We start from the raw sequence: 20350 nt of genomic DNA, 5'->3' as shown, positions 1-20350 counted from the left end.
GTCCAGAGTTCAAATCCCAGCAACCACATGGTGGCTCACAACCATCCGTAACGAGATCTGGCGCCCTCTTCTGGTGTGTCTGAAGACAGCTACAGTGTACTTACATATAATAAATAAATAAATCTTTAAAAAAAAAAGGTATAATTCTACAGGTAAGTATGGAATGCAGTTGCTAGGGGGCTTGGTCCTCTAACATAAGCCAGGCATAGAGGTTTCATCCTAGCACTTGTGAAGGTAGGGGCATGAAGATCAACAGTTGAAGGTTGTGGGCAGTGGTGGCACACGCCCTTAATCCCAGCACTTGGGAGGCAGAGGCAGGCAGATTTCTGAGTTCAAGGCCAGCCTGGTCTACAGAGTAAGCTCCAGGACAGCCAGGGAAACACAGAGAAACCCAGTCTCTGGAAAAAAAAAAAGTTGAAGGCCATCCTGGGATACAGAGGGCGTTCAAAACTGACCTGAGCTACATGAGACCCTGTCTCAAAAGAAAAAAAGAAAAGAAAAAAGAAAAAAAAAAAAAGGTTGTGAGTTGACTTTTGAATCAAACTGTATATTTATACTGCCTTAAGTGATTAAAGCACATTTTAAAGAGCTCGTCGTAAAGTACAGCTTAAAAATATTTATTTTATGTGTACGTGTATATGTGTGCCCAAGTATTGCACCACATGTGTGCAATACCCATGGAGGCCACAAGGGGGCATTGGATCCTCAGGAACTGGAGGTTATGAGCTGCTGTATAGGAGCTGGAAACCAAGCCTGGGTCTTCTCCAAGAGCAGCAAAGCCCTGAACTGCTGAGCCATCTCTCCAACACAGGTCCAGATTTTCTTAGTGGCAAACACTGACTAAGAACAGGAAAAGATCTCTCCTGATAGAATGCCTTTTACCTGCAAAGAGCCCTGGTGAGAAAGGCTCTCCTGTTCTCCAGGTCTCCTGGTGACTTTCATTACCATCCCCTTTTGGAGACCCTCTATAAACCCTGTCTTCAGACACACACACACCTTGCAGCTAAAGGCCTCATTTTGAGTGGTTCGCCAAACTTTAAGGCTTAAAACTTACCATCTAAAAATGCAAGATATCTGTGGATGGTTTCTATGAAAATGTGTTTCTCAGATTCACCCTGCTTGGACTGATTTAGAGCTCCCCAGTTGCTCGTTGCAAGGATGGCTGGGAGAAATATGCTTCTCAACATGTGCTTGATTCCTTTTAAGAGTCCCTTTGACGCATCCAAGAAGCTAAACAGCACATCCTGAAAGGGCGTATTCAATGGTTAGTGTTAAGTCCATTAAGGAACTAGGGGGGGAAAGAATCAAGCTATTTTTCATCTGCAGTGAACAGGTGATATGCTTTTTCAACTATTGAGAAACACTGAATGCTATGAACAGTAGAAGTCTAGAACCAACAGTCTTACATCTGGCCCTGTTCTGCCCATTCCTACCATCCTGGAGATGCTTTCCTCTGTACTTTGATCTCTGCCAAGGGGGAGGAGCTATGCCCTACATCCTAGCCGAGGCATGGGAAAGGGGCAACTGAGCCGCTCACATCTGGACATTTCATGATACAGGTATAAGGTGCACTTGTGCCATGAAAATAGATTTGTTAAGGATGATGGGTAATCCTTGTGGTTGAGTTGAGAGATTCCCAGGGGGTTGGTTAGTGAAGTGTGCCTCTGGGTGTATATCGGATGGTGTTTCCATAGAGGATTATCTCGTGAAGACTCTGATCTAATACACAGACTAATTCCTTTGTAATGAGGCCATTATATAAAGAAGGGATGTGGGGGGGGGGGCAGACCAGGAAGGGGATAAAGACTGGAAGTGGTTCAAAGTAGGGGCTGGGGGCTGGTTGGAGGAAGCGGGTCATTGAGGACTTGTCTTTGGGCTGTGTCTTACCCTGGCCCCTTTTCTGTATGCCCCAAATGGAAACGCCCTTCTTCCTGCTTGCCATGGCTTTGAAAACCACTGGTACATGATCTTGCCTCCACTGTGATTGCATGTGCATAGTTACAATATGAACCAACTGCTTATTCTAAGCAGTATGGAATATAATAATTACATCAGAAGAAGGGAGAGAGGGGGGAAAGGATGAAGGGCCAGAGAGTTCTTTAAAAGATTTAAAATTTCCAGGCATGGGGATACATGTCTTTAATGCCAGTATTTGGGAGGCAGAGGCAGGTGGATCTCTGAGTTTAAGGCCAGCTTGATCTACAGAATGAGTTCCAGGGCTACACATAGTGAGACCCTGGTTTGGGGTTTTTGTTGTTGCTGTTGTTTGGTTTGGTTTGGTTTTGAACATAATTCTTATTTATAGAGGAAAGCCTACATATGATGCATAAAAAGGTTAAAAGAAACTTACAGAACTCAATGTAGCAATGTGGTGGTAAATTAAAGATTACTCTAACAGAGACCTTTACATTTGTATCATGTTTTTAAACATATGCACATGTATGTAGGCCTGCCATCACTGGGCAATATCTGATTCCCCGAGTCTGGAGTTACAAGTGGTTATGGGCCAACCAAGGTGGGTGCTGAGAACTTAATTCAGGTCCTCTCTAAGAGCCAACCCCCCATCCCCTTTTAACAGACTTAAGAATTGCTTCCGGAGAGTGGGGTAGAGAGAGTCAGCCCTGCAGCCCAAGCCTCAAAGAACCTATTCTTCTTTATACCATGTGCATAATTGAGATGCTTTTAAAAAAAACCTAAAGTGTAAGCGTGGTATGGTTGCAGACAATTATAATTGCCGGCCGCTACTCAAGAGGCTGAGGCAGGTTTACTGGAGCCCAGTGGTTCAAAGCCAGCCTGGGTAACATAACGAGACTCTCTGTCCAGAAACAGAGAAAAGAGAGCTGGAGGTGTGGTCGAGGAGAGTCTATGGCTAGCAGAGGCAAAGTCAGGGATGTGGTCCTCAGAACAGAAAGAAGGGAAGAGAAGGAGTGGAAGGGGAGGGAGGGGGAGAGGAAGGAGAGGGGTAAGAAGAAAGGTGAAAGGGGAGGGGAGGGGACGGGACGGGAGGGGAGGGGAAGGAGACAGAAGAGTCTAAATTATTAAACATAGCAGACTGACCCAAAGATTAACTGAAGAGAGCATTACTACAATTGATAACAGACTGAACATTTGTCCACACACAGAGATGGCCTGGTAAAGCAACAAGAGTTTGGAAAGAACAAGCCGAGTGAGGGAGGGGGAAGGGCAGATTCCTCATGAATTAGCTGCAGAGGTCTCACCCAGCACCAGAGATGCAGGGAAGTACCCGCAAGGGCCCATGGGGAATGACTCTCCACCTCTCTTCACCACCTCCCTTCAGGCCATCTTTCCTCACAAACCGGAAAGAAGCCAAACTACACAGGATTCATTGCAAGTCCCACTCAAGTAAGAAGCAAGGCCCACTAAGAACGGTAAAGAGAGTGGATGGATGCTTTGTGAGAATCTACGGTAAGCTGGGCCATAGAGCAAGAATTGATCTTTCTGAGGTCTCACAGCTATCCCACAAAGAGGGTCAGGCATGCCTGTGTCTCAGAGAGGGAGAAGTCACTTGCCAAAGGGAGCAGCAATTGCCAGCAATGAGGCGTAGAGGTCAATTCTGGTCTACGTCACACTGCCTGCTGCTTCTATTCTGCGGTCCGGCCTTTCCTGCATGAGGTTAGCAATGTCTAGACCCTACGTCAGTTCTTTCTTCTCCTAAACGGTCTAAAACTTTAAAATACTAAACAAGAGTAGGTGTAGTAACTGTTATGAACAAAACTGAATCCATCCCTACAGACCATTCAGAAGAAATCATAAACTTTAGGGCTGGAGGCTGTTTTTGTCAAGGTGACAGAAGCCAGAGTTGCCCGAGGAGAAGGAAGCTCAGCTGAGGAACTTCATCGAGCAGATTGGCCTGTGGGCACGTGTGAGAGCCATTTTCTGGATTAATTGATGTGGGAGGGTCCAATCCACTGGGCCACCCCTAGGCAGATGGCCCTGCCTTACATGAGAGAGAGCAGCTGAGCAAGCCTTGGGGGAGCAAGCCGATAAGCAGCGCTTGCACACTCGCTCCGCCCCCCATGGTCTCTGCTTCAAGTCCTGGCTTTACTTTGCTCAGGGCTGTACTGTGATCTGGAAGTGGGAGGGAAATAAACCCTTTCTTTCCCAGGTTGCTTTTGGGCAGTATTTTATTACAGGAACAGAAAGCAGAGTGAAACAGTGATACACACCTGCTCTCCCTCTCTCCTCTCCCTCCCACCCCTTCCCTTCTCTCTCTGTGCGTGCATGTGCATACATGTGTACGTGTGTGTGTGTGTGTGTGTGTGTGTGTGTGTTGTGCTTGAGGCCAGCCTGGGCTATATGAGATCCTGTCTCAAAAACATAAACCTTCCAAGTTTCCTTTCAAAACAAACTTTCAAAGTCAGTATCTCTAGGATGCTACAGTCGATACCTTAGTCTCTTTAAGAATACAAATAACATCATTTTCTTGGAACCCATGTCAGTCTGGCGAACAGGAAAGGCGAGAAAAGGGACTGGGGGAATGTGAAAAGCTGCCTTTGTTTTAAAACGTACCTCATAAATGGTTTTGGAATTTATGGCAACATCATTACGACAGCGGACGAAAAATAAGCACAGCTCTTTCAGCTTGTCCGGAGCTGCATTGTCTACATAAATCTTCATCATTTTACCCCCTTTGGGGACTCCCGTAATCGTTCGACCACATTCTGGAAACAAACAGCAAGACCTGAGCATAAACTCACGGAACTGAGCCAACACAGTAAGTGACCGCTTCATGACCAGCCAAACTAGCCTAATAGCAAGCTCGAAGCCAACGCAAGAACCCATTCCTAAGGAGGTGGGTAGCGCTCCTTAAGACACCACCTAAGGTTGTCCCCCACCTCTATAACCCATATACATGTGTGCAAATGCACCTGAATGCACACCAGCACACGCACACACACACACACACACACCCCAGTATTTTACAAGTAGTCTAAGACTAAATGGTCAACCCAAGTATCAGTTATTGAAACAAGGTATAGTAACCTGTTTGTGTGATAATTATCTTAGGCCTAATATAGGAAAGCCAGATGTTGCAACTAAATGGCAGCAGATGCCACAAGACATTGAGCCGGGGCCACAAGGAGCAACTGCTGGGCTCCAGAGAGGCACCGTGCCTACTTCTAGCCGTCTGAACACATACAGACAAAATGGCCCACCTGTTCCAGAAAAGAGCAATTAAAGTGTAACAGAAAAGTAACTCCCAATAGAGACTGGTGTCTCGGCTATCTCTTCCTAAGCATGACAGCAATGTCTGAAATTATTGAATCTCAAAACGGGGGTTTTATTGCCATTTATTGAGTGCTTACCCACATAGGTGTCAAGCCATGCATCTGGAGGTCAGAAGACAAACCTGCAAGGGCCGGTTCTCTCACCACGTGGGTCAACACCAGCAGGCTTAGAGGTTGGCGCCTTTGCCTGACTAAGCCATCCTGATGTCCCCGAGTGTTCCTTTTTTTTTTTTTTAAAAGAATCATTTATTTATTTTATGTATATGAGTGCACTGTAGCTGTTTTCAGACACACCAGAAGAGGGCATCCAATCTCATTACAGATGGTTGTGAGCCACCATGTGGTTGCTGGGAATTGAACTCAGGACCTCCGGAAGAGCAGTCAGTGCTCTTAACTGCTGAGCCATCTCTCCAGCCACCCCCCCCCCCCCGAGTGTTCTTAAGATAATGTTTTTAAGGATTTGTTTTAATGTCTACAAGTGTTAGAGCAGCATGTATGCCTGTTTAGGCATGCATACCATGCCAGTGGACGGCACAAGAAGGCTTCAGACTCCCTGGGACTGGACTCACAGATGGTTGTGAGCCACCACGTGGGTGCTGGGATTTGAAACCAGGGTCCCCTTGCAAGAGCGGCAAGTGCTTTTAACAGATAATGAGCCACTTCTCCAACCCCTCCAAAAAAAATTGTTTTGTTTTGTTTTTTGGTTTTTGGTTTTTGGTTTGTTTTTTTTTTTTTTTTTTTTTTTTTTTTTTTTTTTGGTTTTTTGAGACAGGGTTTCTCTGTGTAGCCCTGGCTGTCCTGGAACTCACTTTGTAGACCAGGCTGGCCTTGAACTCAGAAATCCGCCTGAAAATTTGTTTTTAAACACAGATTTCTGGTCAAGTTTTCCTGTGAAAGTGGAAAGGAAAAAGAGGCGGCACTTCAACATTAATCAGCTCACTTCAAGCAGAGGTCCCCTCATAAAACATCCTTACCAAAACCGGGCACTTCTCCTTCCTGGTACAAAAACTTCAGCGTCTTACAGCCACCTTTCTCAAAAAAGCTGGTGAACGGATCCAGCTGTTAAATGAAAGAAAAGACAAGGATCAATAAAATGAAATGACTCCTGTGCTGCTGCCCCGCGTCGCTCATCAATGTCCCCTTTCAAATAAAGTGAGACTCAAAGACCTTCCCAAAGGGTCTGTAGCGTAGGTCTATAATCCTAGCTTCTCGAGAAGCCGAGGCAGGAGGATCACAGGCTCAAGGTCTGCCTGGAACACAGAGTGAATTCATGACCAGCCTAGGCAATTTTGAGAGATCCTCTCTCAAAACTAAAAAGTAAAAGCCGGGTGATGGTGGTGGCGCACGCCTTTAATCCCAGCACTCAGGAGGCAGAGGCGGGCAGATCTCTGAGTTTGAGGCCAGCCTGGGCTACAGAGCAAGTTCTAGGCTAGCCAGGGCTCCACAGAGAAACCTCTGTTTTGAAAAACAAAATCCAAAACAATAATGATGATGGAGAAGAGGAGGAGGAGGAGAAGGAAGAGGAAGAAACCTGGTGGGGCAGGCAACACTGGAAAGCAGGAACATATGAGAAAAGATTAGCAACTAAACTAACTTCATTATCCTAATGGACGGGAAATATAAGTGAATTTTACTTCTTAGTGTCTATGATGGTTTGTATATGCTTGGCCCTAGGAGTGGCACCGTTTAGAGGTTGGGGCCTGGTTGAAGTAGGTGTGTCACTGTGGGTGTGGGCTTAAGACCCTCATCCTAGTTGCCTGGAAGCCAGTATCCTGCTAGCAGCCTTCAGATGAAGATGTAGAACTCTCAGCTCCTCCTGCACCATGCCTGCCTGGATGCTGTCATGTTCCCGCCTTGATGATAATGGACTGGACCTCTGAACCTGTAGGCCAGGCCCAATTGAATGTCGTTTATAAGACTTGCCTTGGTCATAGTGTCTGTTCACAGCAGTAAAACCCTAACTATGATAGTGTCCTTGTGGGCTTTCTGTTGCCATGGTAAATACCATGACCAAAAGCAACTTGAAGTGTCCCTTCATAGGTTACAGCCCATCCCTGAGGACAGCAAGGCAGGAACTTGGAGGCCAGAACTGGAGCAGAGACCATGAAGTCATTACTACTGCTTACTGGCTTGCTTCCTGTTTGTTCAGCTACCTTTCTTGCACAGGCTGGGCCCTCCTCCATTAATCAGCCATCAAGAAAATGTCCCTCCCTCAGACATGCTCATAGGCCAACCGGATGGATGCTATTCCTCAATTGAGATTTCTTCTGTGTCTAGGTTTGGATAAAGTTGACGAAAACCATCCAGCACAGTGGGTTTGTTGGTTGACCGGTTGGGTGGGTGGGTGGTTTGGGAAGGTAGAGGTGTGTGTGTGTGTGTGTGTGTGTGTGTGTGTGTGTGTGTGTGTGTGCGCGCGCGCGCGCGCGGGTGCTTACACGCTCAGGTGCATGCAAGTGCCTGGGAGATCAAAGGTAAACCTAGGTTGTCATTTCTCTGGCATAGTCCACCTCGTTTTTGTTGAGGAGTCGTTCTTTTGGTTTGAGTCAGGCTGACCTGGATGTCATTACATAAGGCTCCAATGGCTGCCCAGCCAGCTACGGGCATCTGCCTGTTTCCACTCCACTATGCCTGGCTTTTATGTTTGTTTGTTTTTTGTTTTGGTTTTTCAAGACAGGGTTTCTCTGTACAGCCCTGGCTGTCTTGGAACTCACTCTGTAGACCAGGCTGGCCTTGAACTCAGAAATCTGCCTGCCTCTGCCTACCGAATACTGGGATTGAAGGTGTGCACCACCACTGCCCGGCCTATACCTGTTTTTTTTGTTGTTGTTGTTTTTTATGTGGACTCTGCAGAGTCATCTCTGGCCTTTACACTGTAGAGAAATAGTGTCATGGTCTCTCCAGCCACTGCCAGTCCATGAGAGAGGTAAGATTTCATGGTTAGCCATGATGGTTCACGCCCATGGCCATCCTAAGGAGGCTGAGGATAGCCATCAAGAGCTTGAGGCAAGGCTATGTACCGTTTTCCCATTTATACTACCCAAACTGTTATGGTTTAAATGTACAGTGTCCTCCATGGCCTTGATCCATAACACTAGGTCCCCAGTTGTTAGTGCTATCCCAGAAGGTTATAGAAACCCTCAGTAGATAGAAGATGTCAGTGGGGAGCAGGCCTTGGGGGGGTGTGGGAGGGTTATAACCTGACCCCACTTTCTCTCTGTTCTGTGCTTCCAGACAGACTGCAGATGCAATGTGACCTGCCTGCCACCTCGGGTTCCTGCCACCGTGCCTTGCCTGCAGTGGTCGGACCCTTAAACTGGTGAGCACGGATGAATCCTCCCTCCCTTAATAGGAATCCAATCACAGCAGCAGTGAAGATCACTAACACACTAGGGTTGGTCTTGTGCTGCTTGCATTCTAATGCTAACAATTGGCTTCTTGCTTCTCAAGATGTGGTTCCCCACCCCAGCCCCGCCCCACCCACACCCACAGGAGCAGATCCTCACATACACCAAGTGATGTTATATGAACCTTGCTTCCCAGGTTAACTGGCCAATAAAAGGCCAGAGCCTGTGATTGGGCTGTGGTGGGAGAAAGGAGGGACTTGAGGAGAGTGAGGGGGTTGCAGGTAGAGGAGGAGGAAGAGGAAGACGAGGAGGAGGAAAGGAGAAAGATGGAGGAGGTGGAGGAGACTGCCAGGAGAGGAGATGGACCATTGTGGGAAGCCACATGTGCCGTTGCAGAGTGGCAGTTGGCTACTGCTGGCCACCACTCATACATAGGCAGTAAAGGTTCTTTTGCCAAGATGAGGTTTTGAGAATTAACCAAAATTAACCAATCAGATGAGAGACAAGTTAACCAATCAGATGAGAGACAAGTTAACCAATCAGATGAGAGACAAGTTAACCAATCAGATATAGGCATGCAAATGAGGTGAAAATCATAACCCAAGCACAACCAATCCGGGTGTGAGGCACGCCTCTCCTAGGCCTATATAAGCAGCACCAGTTCTGGGCTTGGGGTCACTTCGCCTCTGCAATCAAGCTCTCCCAATAAACGTGTGCGGAAGGATCATTCTTGCTGGCCAGTTGGGCACGCGCAAGAGACCATCAGCATGTGACCCGAAGAAGCAGCAAGGAACAAGGGACTTGGGGGAATACATTTTTTATAGCTCCAAGCCTGCCCATTCTAGGCTTTTGGCTTATAAATAAAATGCCTAGATTGTGTATCTTTTATACAGGCTAGCTAGGATTATTAATTCCTTCCACACCAAGTTTAGCATCTTATTCACCTGGACCTCAACTTGATGCCTGCAGGGACTCAGACTGGCTAAACACGGCTCTGGCAGATCTTGCCCTTCTCCCCCATCCCCTAGGTCTAGCTAAAAACTACTAGATTACATTCCTAAAGCTAGCCACCAAGGTCTAGTCTCTTATTTGGCAACTTCCTCCTCCTGAGGCTGATTACCAAGGTCCAGTGAGGAAAATATTGAAGTCTAGCAATCAAAAGCTCCCTTTGGCTCATCTAATTAACATGCCCAATTAAAATTAAACACCTTGTCCTAACATGAGATTTCCCCTTTTACCTTAATAAGCTGGGTCTCTCTCTATCTAGAGGCAGTCCTTGTCCATCAGTCCCCCTACCCCAGCATAATTACCCCCCTTCCCCTTCTCCCTCCTCCTCTATCTCTTGTCTTTGTCTCATTCCCTGTGCTTTGCCCCTCTGGGGCAAACAAATCTCCTATGAGCTGAGAACTTGCTCTCGGGGTGTCTTGAGCCAATAGCAGTCCCTTCAATGCCAGTTTTTCTCATTGCTTTGTCCCTCCAGGCAAATGAGCACTAACCTAATCTCTTAGCCTTACTTCAGTTTCCCCAAGGTTACACTGTCTTCCCTCCACCAAGGCTTAACACAACTCACAAGGAAGTGCCTGCTCTGGTTTGACACTTCTGTTCATATCCACATTTCCTATTTCCTGTGCCCTAAGCAGTGTCTGACTTCATTCATGGGGGTCTTAGAGGCTGCACCTAGCCATATGGACACAAATGGTGAGATACACTTCAGGAATGGCAAATAGAAGGTGACAGGCTGTGATGGTTTGTATATGCTAGGCCCAGGATGTGGCACTCTGAGAAGGTTATCACCCTGTTGGAGTGGGTGTGGTCTTGTTGACATGGGTATGGCTTTGTTGGAGTGGGTGTGTCACTGTGGGCATGGGCTTTAAGGCCCTCCTCCTATCTGCCTGGAATATTCTACTAGCAGCCTTCAGATGAAGATGTAGAACTCTCAGCTCCTCCTGCGCCATGCCTGCCTGGATGCTGCCATGCTCCCGCATTGATGATAATGGACTGAACTTCTGAACCTGTAAGCCAGCCCCAGTTGAATATTGTCCTTATAAGAGTAGCCTTGGCCATGGTGTCTGTTCACAGCAATGAAACGCTAACTCCGACACAGGCTTTGAATGAGAACTGACCAGAGCCTCGCAACTTTGAACATTTGGTCCCCAGTTGATGATGCTATTTGGGGAGGTTAAATGAATGGAGTTTCCAGCCTGGCCATAATTCCTGTTCTGTTTGCTTCCAGTAGGTGGATAAAAATGAGACCAGGCACTTCCTGCTCCTGTCAGCATGCCAGGAGCTATAAACCAAGAGGAAACCTTTATTCTCAATGTTGCTTTTGGTCTCAGTATTTTATCCCAGCAACAGGAGAGCAGTAATACAAAAGGTCCGCACCCACAAACGCCTGTTCTCGTGCTAGCACGACAAAGTCTCCAAACCGGGAACACCAGTTCGAAAATCCAACTGGCGATCCCTAAAGCTGGCTCTCCATCCCTGCAATCCCACCCCACGCAGCCACAGCTGTCCTCCTCCCCTGGAGGCAATGGGCAGGCCCCAATCTCTGTGGCTGTGCCTCTAGCAAAGGTGCTAGGCTTCCAATCTGGAGGTTGCCAGCACAGCCTACCAATTTCCAGGTGAAAGCAAGGTTATTCAACCCATCTGCTTTCCTCCTTCAGCAAGTACAGGGATGGTGGAGAGACCTATAGAGCAATCCCTTTTCTGAAACTGGCTTTCCTTTCATCTGATGGCCATAGGCTCCATTGGCCTCTATGTGGAGTGTAGGAAGGCATGTTACCAGAGATACCACAGGAGCCCAGCTAGGCATTAGGAAGGGAGGACATTATAACACAGCTTGAGAATGTCAGAAAAGATCTCGCTTATTGTTAAGGTAACAATGTTGCTGATAGCCAAGGCTGCCTGAAAAATCGGCATGGCTGGGGCAAAATGAACATGAAGGGCATGAGAACTTCAAGATGACTGGAGGGTGGTGGCTCAGGTATAAGGTAGTTGTCTAGCATGTGTATTAAGTTCTGGGGTAGATTCCCTCCTACCACAGGAGGAGAGAGGAGGAGGAGGAGGAGGAAGAGGAAGCAAAAGATTATCGAGGAGAAGGTATTTCTTGAAAAGGAGGAGGATGTGTGAGAAGAAAGAGGAGGGGAAGCAGAGGAGAGGGAGGAGGAGTAACTAAAAATCACAAGAAGAGGGGAAGAAGAAAAGGTGCAGAGAAGGAAGAAGAGAAAAAAGATAGAAAAAGAAAAGTAGTGGGAAGAAGAATTCTATCAAGACGACTGCATTAGATCAATAAACCAAACCCAGGAGGCTGTGTGGCACCACAGCTCACCTCTATAAAGCCAGCCTTGACCACAAGGTATGTTATAGTGGGGAACTTTGGTGACCTGGTAAACCACAGCCTGTCTCCAGCTAATTGTGCACTATGGCGCCTCTTGTCTAATACACACATCTCCGGGGTGGAGGGTGGGAAAGGAAGGCACCATCAGCCCATGCGCAAACACGCTCCTGTGTGCCCGCCCGCGCGCGCGTGCGCGCACACACACACACTCGTTCACACCCCAAAACAAAGGGGAAAACGAGACAAATTCGGGCACGACTTCAGCTTACCGACGGGCAATCCAAAATTAGTTCTTCCACGGTTACTAAGTCCAGCCCAAGCTTTTCTCCTAGAATTTCAAATATGTATTTATACGAGGGGTCAATTTTCATTTTCCTGTTTTCCCTGGCTTCTCTAAATCTTGCCTAAAAGAAGTGAAAACATATTTTAAAAAAATGGAAGTATGGAGAAATGTCTTTTCAAACAATGGAAAGTCTCGGGGGGTTTCCCACGGCATGCCCTATCAGCTGCAAACCTGTTTCTCTTTGAGGGTCTCCTGGAGGTTTGGGATGCCAGTCATACTTCGGCGGAATTTGGAGGGCCGCCGGGAAGACTGGGAAAGCCCATCTGACAGCACGGACTGTGCAGGCCTAGGGGTGTGCCTCGCCCGGACCCTGGCCTGGCCAGACTCCTCATCCTCCTGCAGTGCTATCTCCTCATCTGAGGGAATCAGACTCCTATAGTCAGTCACGGAAGTAGCAGGACCCTGCTCAGACAGGAGCGTGGGGTCTGTATCCTCGGGGTGCGGAGCTTCTCCTTCCACAGTGAGTTGGAAGTCATCTCCTGTGGGGGGCGGGGCAGCATCCCCCTCAGGGGGCGGGGCCTGCTCCTCGGGAGGGGGAGGGGCAGTGTCTTCAGGAGGGGGAGGGGGCGGAGCTTCCTCTACAACTGGAGGAGGAGCCTCTTCACTCGGAGTGGGTGGCTCTGCGTTGCCTTCCTCAGACTCCATTTCTCAATGTAGTTTTCTTCAGCAGAAGAGCTTCAACGCCGAAATCTAGAATTAGAAAGCATTTTCCTTAAGAAGTGTGCAAATAACTTGACCATTGGGTGTTTTTATTTCTCCCAATGATGCCTTATCTTGGTCATTGGCTTGACACACTTTGGGTAGAGGGGATCTCAACTGAGGAGTTATCTATATCAGATTGGCCTGTGGGCATGTTTGTAGAACAGTTTCCTGGTTGTTAATTGATGGTAAAGGGTCCACTGTGGGTGCTACCATCCCTAGGCTGCTGGGCCAGGGCTGTATAGGAAAGGTAGTTCATCCTAAGACTAGAAACAGGCAAGACTGCTGTCGGTAAGCAGCTTTCACTCATGGTCTCTACCAGCGCTGTTGTTTGAGATCCTGCCCTGACTTCCCTCAGTGGTGAACTGTGATCTGAAAATATGAAATAAACCCTTTGTTCCTCAAGTAGCTTTTGATCATGGGGTTTATCAAAGCAGCAGAGAGCACAGTAGGACACCTTAAAGCTAGACAGTTAACAAAATCATCTACTTCTTTACCACAGTATCTGCACAAGTTAAGGTTTCAAGCCTAAAGAGGGGGATTTTTAAAGGTGACAACAGACGCATACATTTGTTTTGTTTTTCTCAATGCTAAGTGCTCACTTGATTTTGCTTTGGTATTAGAAAACTATACCATTTCAGAATTGGGTCATTAAAATGCTGTTGTGAGCCGGGCGTGGTGGCGCATGCCTTTAATCCCAGCACTCAGGAGGCAGAGGCAGACTGATTTCTGAGTTTGAGGCCAGCCTGGTCTACAAAGTGAGTTCCAGGACAGCCAGGGCTATACAGAGAAAGCCTGTCTCAAAAACCAAAATAAATAAATAAATAAAATGCTGTTATGAATCCTGCTGCTTTATATAGTGGTTTTAAAAATTAAGTGAGCCATAAGGCAGTGGTAGTGGCCTGTAATATAATTTGGGATGTAGATGAGGGTGGATTCAAAGGTCAAGGTAACCCTCAGATACAAAATGAATATGAGACCAACCTGAACTATAGTGAGACCCTGTTGCAGGATATTCTATCATACTTGAACCCCAAGACTGTGTCATTTGCCGAAAAATACTTGTCTCTAGTAGTGATGTGGCTCCTTAGCATGCATCTTTAATCCCTCTGGCTGGAATACAGACATGCTCTTAGTACACACCTTTCATCCCAAACAATGAAGGTAAAGGTAGTTTGTAGAAGGAAGCAGCCATGGGTTTTTTGTTTGTTTGTTTGGTTTTGGTTTTTCAAGACAGGATTTCTCTGTATAGCCCTGGCTGTCCTGGAACTCACTTTGTAAACCAGGCTGGCCTCGAACTAAGAATTCCATCTGCCTCTGCCTCCCAAGTGCTGGGATTAAAGGCCTGCGCCACCATGCCCAGCATGCAACCATGTTTGAAAGTGATGTCTAACTGAGTGGCAGACAAAGTGATGAATCAGAGGTAGATTTTGACAGAATAGGATAAGCCCAACTCTCATGAGAGAGAGGAAAGGGAAGCTACTAGAGAGCAGTGCAGAAAGAGAAAGAAGGAGACCGTTTTCCTGGGACAGTTGTACGGAGGCAGGTTGTAGCGAGAACAAGCTAGATACAGGTCAAGACAGAATGAACCTGAGAATGAGGAGCCAGAAGCTTAGAACACATTGCCAACGTTAGTATGAGGCCAAGCAGAGCAATTCAGGAGGGGCTGAGAGAAGCCAGATGGAATCAGTCAGCAGCATGCAAAGGAGTTTGAGCCCCAACAGCTGAGTTGACTACTCAACAAGAATTCATTCAGAAAGATCTAGAAACGGTGAGCTTATTCAGCATTAAGTCTCAGAGGCTGAAAACCTTCTAGGCCTAGATAAGATTGTATGGAGGCTAGAAGCTTCCAGGACTGGGTTTAGGTTAGCCAACGGAGGCATTAAGCCTTGGAGACAACTACATCAGGTGAATGAAAGTTACTTTTCCAAGACCCCATCTCGAATATAAATAAATAGGGACTGGGCTAAGCAGTTAGAGCACTTTCTGAAAAAACCGTAGGGCTGGAGTTTGGATTCCCAGAAAGGTTCTGTCAAAGGACTAGATCATGGGCTCAGTGGTTAGCAGCAGATTCAGCTCTTGCAGAGAACATGACTCCCTTTTTATCATCCACGTTGTGTGGTTTATAATGGCCTGTAATCCAGGGGAGTAAGTGCTCCCTTCTGGGCTCCCTGAGCACCCACATTCACATGCACATACACACAGATATGTAATTAAACTTAAACCAACCAGAGATGGCTCAGTGTTTAAGAGTGCTGGCTGCCCAGTTTCCAGCACTCGCATGGTGCCACACACTACCGCTAGGCCCAATCACAGTGAATCTAACGCCCTTTTCTAACCTAACCTTGACAGGTGTATGCACATGATACACTGACAACCATGCAGCCAAAGCATTTCATATACAAACATAAAATCTTAAAATGAACCAAACAAAAGTGGCTCCGACTGTTTAGACATTTGGTCAAGTGTGATAGCACACGTTTATCATCCTAGCATTAAAGAGGTTAAGGCAACAAGATCTTAAGTTCAAAGCCAGCCTGTGTTTTACAGGGAGAATCTGTTTCAGAAGTCCCAAGAGAAAACAAAAATCACAAGCAAGACCTCTCAGACCCTGGGAACGGTGGCACATGCCTTTAATCTCAGTACACTGAGGAAGGCAGATGGAGCTCTGTGAGTGTCAGGCTAGCCTGATCTCTATAGAATGAGTTCTAGGATACCCAGGGCTGTGTGGAGACCCTGTTTCGAAAAAAAAAACAAAACAAATAAACAAATGAAAAAGAACTCTCATACTAGGAATGTGGAGCGCTTGACTGACATGCATGAGGTCCCAGGTTAATCCCCAGTTCCACAAAAGAATGGGAGAAGCGAAAACCTATTATTCTCCAGGCTAGACACAGAGACACACTCCCAAGCTCAGCACCCACATGGCTGAGGACAACGACTGCTACAATTTGAGGCCAGCTTGCTCCACATAGCATATTTCAGGGCTATAAAGCAAGATTTTTTTTTTTTTTTTTTTTGTCACAGAGAGAGAGAGAGGAAGAAGAGAAAGAGGAGGAACAGGGAGAAAAGAACTATTATTCTCAAATGATTTGCAGTTTCTTTTAATTAGCTGTTATTATTTACACTTCAAAGAAAAGCTAAAATTGATTGTCATACTACACGCTAAGAAATCAGTATGTAATAAATCTCAATGAGTTTCCCATCTCCAAATGAACACTGTTTTTCAGGGGGAAGCACACATTCAATTTTTAAAATTTTCGGGAAAGCATTATTGCCCAACACAGTTTATCCTCTGGTGGTTTTTGACCACTGAGACCTGTGTACATGTGCTTTCCGAGCTGGGCACGACAGGAGGCTTTCAAACATGCTGATTTCGACTGCACACTTTGGCGGTAATAAGCATTCAGAGCGGTCATGGGTCTTTCCCAGTGACTTGAGTAGACAACAGTGATCTTTCTTTTCTAATTAATGACTTAATCTTATTCTAGATTTATTTATTTTGTTATTTGTATGTGCATCCGTGTTCTGGCTTACAGGTATGTTTGTTCACCACACGCATCCCTGGTGCCTGCAGATCTCAGAAGAGGACTACAGATCCCTGGGACTGGAGCCCTGCAGGCCGCCATGAGCGTGAGTGCTGGGAATCAAACCTCAGTCCTCCTCAAGAGGATCCAGTGCTCTAACCACTGAGCCAACTCTCCAGTCCGTGTAGGGATCCTTCCAAACTTACATCAATCATTCCACATTGCTACTTCAAATTCTCCTCTGGGTGTTGGAGAGATGGGTTCGTGGTTAAGAACATTGACTGTGCTTACAGAGAATTGAGGTTAACTCTCAGCTTGTACATGGTGGCTCACAACTACTTGTAACTCGGGTTGCAGGGGATCCAGAGTCGCCTTCTGAACTCCACAAGCACCTAAAGAGTCTGTCTCTCCCTGTCCCTCTCCCTGTCCCTCTCTCCCTCCCTTCCTCCCCTCCTCTCTCTCTCTCTCTCTCTCTCTCTCTCTCTCTCTCTCTCTCTCTCTCTCTTACACACACACACGCACACACAGACTCACACACACACACAAATATATAAATCTTCTCAAAACTGTACTGAAACTTTTAGTAGGTTGTGTAATTGAAAAGGGAAAGAAAAACCTCAGTAAATACAAATGAATTTACTATGTGCTTTATATATTTGTGTGTGAATGTACTAAATAAACAAACAAATAAGTAAAGAAATACATAAATAGGGCTAGCAAGATGGCTCAGAGTATAAGAGCACTGACTGCTCTTCCGAAGGTCCTGAGTTCGAATCCCAGCAACCACATGGTGGCTCACAACCATCTGTAATGAGATCTGACTCCCTCTTCTGGAGTGTCTGAAGTCAGCTACAGGGTGCAGGGCCAACCTGAGTGAACAGAGGTCCTAAAATCCAATTCCCAACAACCACACGAAGGCTCACAACCATCTGTACAGCTATAGTGTACTCACATACATAAAATAAATAAGTAAATCTTTTAAAAAAAAGAAATACATAAATAAATAATGCTCTCATTAAGTTGGCCATGGTGGTACTCACCTTTAATCCCAGCACTAATGAGGCAGAGGCAGGGGGATCTCTGTGAGTTCCAGTGTAGCCTGCCTTGTCTACAGAGTGAGTTTTAGGATAGTCAGAGCTATGCAGTGAAACCCTGTTTCAATAAATAAATATTAAAAATTAAATTAAAAATATATAAATGCACCACTGGCAAATTTTTTTTTCTTAGCAGCTTTTCACTGTGTGATGACACAAATGTATGCTGCATGTATAAAACTGCATAAAATTGCACTTCTCTGATGCTTGTTTAGTTTTAAAATGCAGTGATAAGCTGTTTAAAGAGGAAACAAAGTTAATTACTAGCAATTGTCACTTTGAGTGAAAGAGACTAGAGAGAGGCTTATTTTTCAGTATTATGACTTCCTGTGTACTTTTAAACAGTGTATACATGCTATTACCTGTGTTATGTGTATGTTACACACAGTAGTATGGAATGTGTATGCTTATTGTTTCTCCACATTTCTTAGGACTTAAAATGTCAGGTCTAAGACTGGCAAGATAGCTCATCTGGAAAAGAAGATTTGACAGGAGGCCTGAGGACCTGAGTCTGATCTCTGGGATCTACATAGTAAAGCAAGAGAACTGAACCGTGAGAGTTGTCCTCTGAGGCCTATGTAGGTGCTGTGTCACTCACAGGCACATGCGCGCGCACACACACACACACACAGAGAGTGCAACAAAAAATTAAAATTTATTAAAATGCTGGTGATAATATACTTGTGATGAATTCTGTATGCAAGGCCGAAGGCTTAATGCCCTGCAGCAAATAAAATAATTAAAACTTAAATTAAAAATTTGGACCTAAGGCCTGGAGAGATGGCTCAGAGGTTAAGAGCACCGACTGTTCTTCCAAAGGTCCTGAGTTCAATTCCCAGTAACCACCTGGTGGCTCACAACCATCTGTAATGGGGATCCCATGCCCTCTTCTGGTGTGTCTGAAGACAGCAACAGTGTACTCACATACAGGAAATAACTAAATAAATCTTGAAGAAAAAAAAATTGGACCTAAAATTCTCTAAGAGTTTATCTCAAGCATTCACACTCTACTGACCTCAGGAATACAACATAGCCTGGGGCAGAGGCACAGCCTTTCATCCCAGCACTCACTCAGGAGGAAGAGGCAGGTGAATCTCTGTGAGTTCGAGGCCAGCCTGGTCTACACACTGAGTCCAGGAAAAAGGTAAAAAAAAAAAAAAAAAAAAAGGGAGAGAGAGAGAGAGAGAAAGAAAAGAAAAAACATAACACAGCACAAATAGGGAATTGTTCACCTTTTACCACATATAATCCCATCCAATCCCCACTCTCAATTCTAATTTGGAAGTTCAGAGAACTCCTATAACATTACCTCCTGGTCATTTTCAGAAGTAACAGAAAATAGAAAGGCCCCATAATTTGGAGGAGCAGGCTGCACACAGAGTCAATAACATCCCACTGTTTTCTCTGGTACCCATTTCCGCATCCCCAACTGTGACTACATTAATTCTTTCCCGGTGTTTGTGAGTCCTCTGCGTGTTTGGGTGCTGTGGCTCTTGTTGGAGCATGACTGCTCCGAGGTATGGTTGAGAAGAAAATTTTTATTATAAATATGAAGGAGAACCGCGCCAGAGGCATGTGGAAGAGTCCAGAGCTGGGGGAGAAAGTAATAGACTAAAGATGGCCAGTAGACTGAATGGGATGGGAAGAGAGGAGGGGAGGGAGAAGCGGGGACAAGAGAGAAACAGGAAGATCTAGAGGAAGACAAAGGAGAGGGGCCCAAGAGGGGTCTGTGAGGAACATAGCTAAAATGGCAGTAAAGAGAAGCTGAGGGAAGGCAAGCCCCTTGAGGGGGAGAAGTTTAGGGTAGGGGGCATGGTGTGAAGAGCCAGTATACCAGCATGGACTCTGCAATGGGTATTTGTGATGTTGAGAGTGGGAACACAGGTTGAGAGTGGGAAGCTAACATGCTACACAATTAGCCTATTTGGTATGCTAATAGGCACCGCAGTTAGCCATTAGTCCCCAGTTTCTCTTTGATCTCACAGCTACACCTCAAAGTAAAGAGCCCCTCTAAAGGAAAGCAGCTAACTGGCAAGATGCACTGTTAAATACAGCCAGCGTGGGTTAATGTCAATAGACTGTTGGATCCAGGGGCTGGAGAGATGGCTCAGCAATTATGAGCACTGGTGGCTCCTCCAGAGGACCTAGATTGATTCCCAGCACCCACAGGGTGGCTCACAATCGGTTATTACCCCGGTTTGAAGGGATCTGATGCCCTCTTCTGGCATCTGTGGGTACCAGGCATGCAGGTAGTACACAGATATACGTGCAGACAAAGCACCCGGAGTCATAAAATAAATTAACAGAAGAAAAGGAAGGAAGAGGGGTATGGTCTATGCAGAAGTGAAGAAGGTGGGTCCTGTTGGGGGACAAAGGCAGGGAAGCCAGAAAAGCCACAGCTAGCTCAGCAATTTAGGTGAATTCTGTGATGAGAAGTTTGAGCTGTGGGAGAATTGCTATTAAGCATAAGAATGGAAAACAAGCCTGAAAGGAAGGGTGTGTGTGTGTGTGTGTGTGTGTGTGTGTGTGTGTGTGTGTGTTCCTGCAAGCAAGGGCAAATACGTGCACGCGCCTGTGAAGGCCAGAAGAGCCTGAACAGTCTCCACATGCCTATGCTCCGAACATAGGCGCTGGGAACACCACTCTGGCCCTCAGCAAAACCAGCAAGTACTCTTAAATGCTGAGCCATGGCGTCAGCCCTGGTTTGGTTTGGTTTGGTCCTTTGAACCTCTCCCTCCCTCCCTCCCTCCCTCCCTC

The 20350-nt window shown here is 46.2% G+C and overlaps 1 protein-coding gene across 1 annotated transcript in view; it reads right to left on the bottom strand.

Annotated features, from left to right (window-relative positions):
- Dnah8 (dynein axonemal heavy chain 8) overlaps positions 1-20350 on the bottom strand; it is a 248314-nt gene that overhangs the window by 227481 nt on the left and 483 nt on the right. Inside the window, exons 2-6 of the mRNA XM_021186523.1 lie at positions 12445-12963; positions 12200-12334; positions 6224-6308; positions 4531-4682; positions 1055-1244 (exon numbers count right to left, since the gene is read on the bottom strand). Of these exons, the coding sequence (XP_021042182.1) occupies positions 1055-1244; positions 4531-4682; positions 6224-6308; positions 12200-12334; positions 12445-12918 (1036 nt within the window). The 5' untranslated portion in view covers positions 12919-12963. The remainder of the gene's footprint in view (positions 1-1054; positions 1245-4530; positions 4683-6223; positions 6309-12199; positions 12335-12444; positions 12964-20350) is intronic.

This window comes from Mus caroli, chromosome 17 (assembly GCF_900094665.2).
Source record: "Mus caroli chromosome 17, CAROLI_EIJ_v1.1, whole genome shotgun sequence".
Classification (NCBI taxonomy): Eukaryota; Metazoa; Chordata; class Mammalia; order Rodentia; family Muridae; genus Mus; species Mus caroli.
This window is presented reverse-complemented; position numbering and strand designations above follow the sequence as displayed.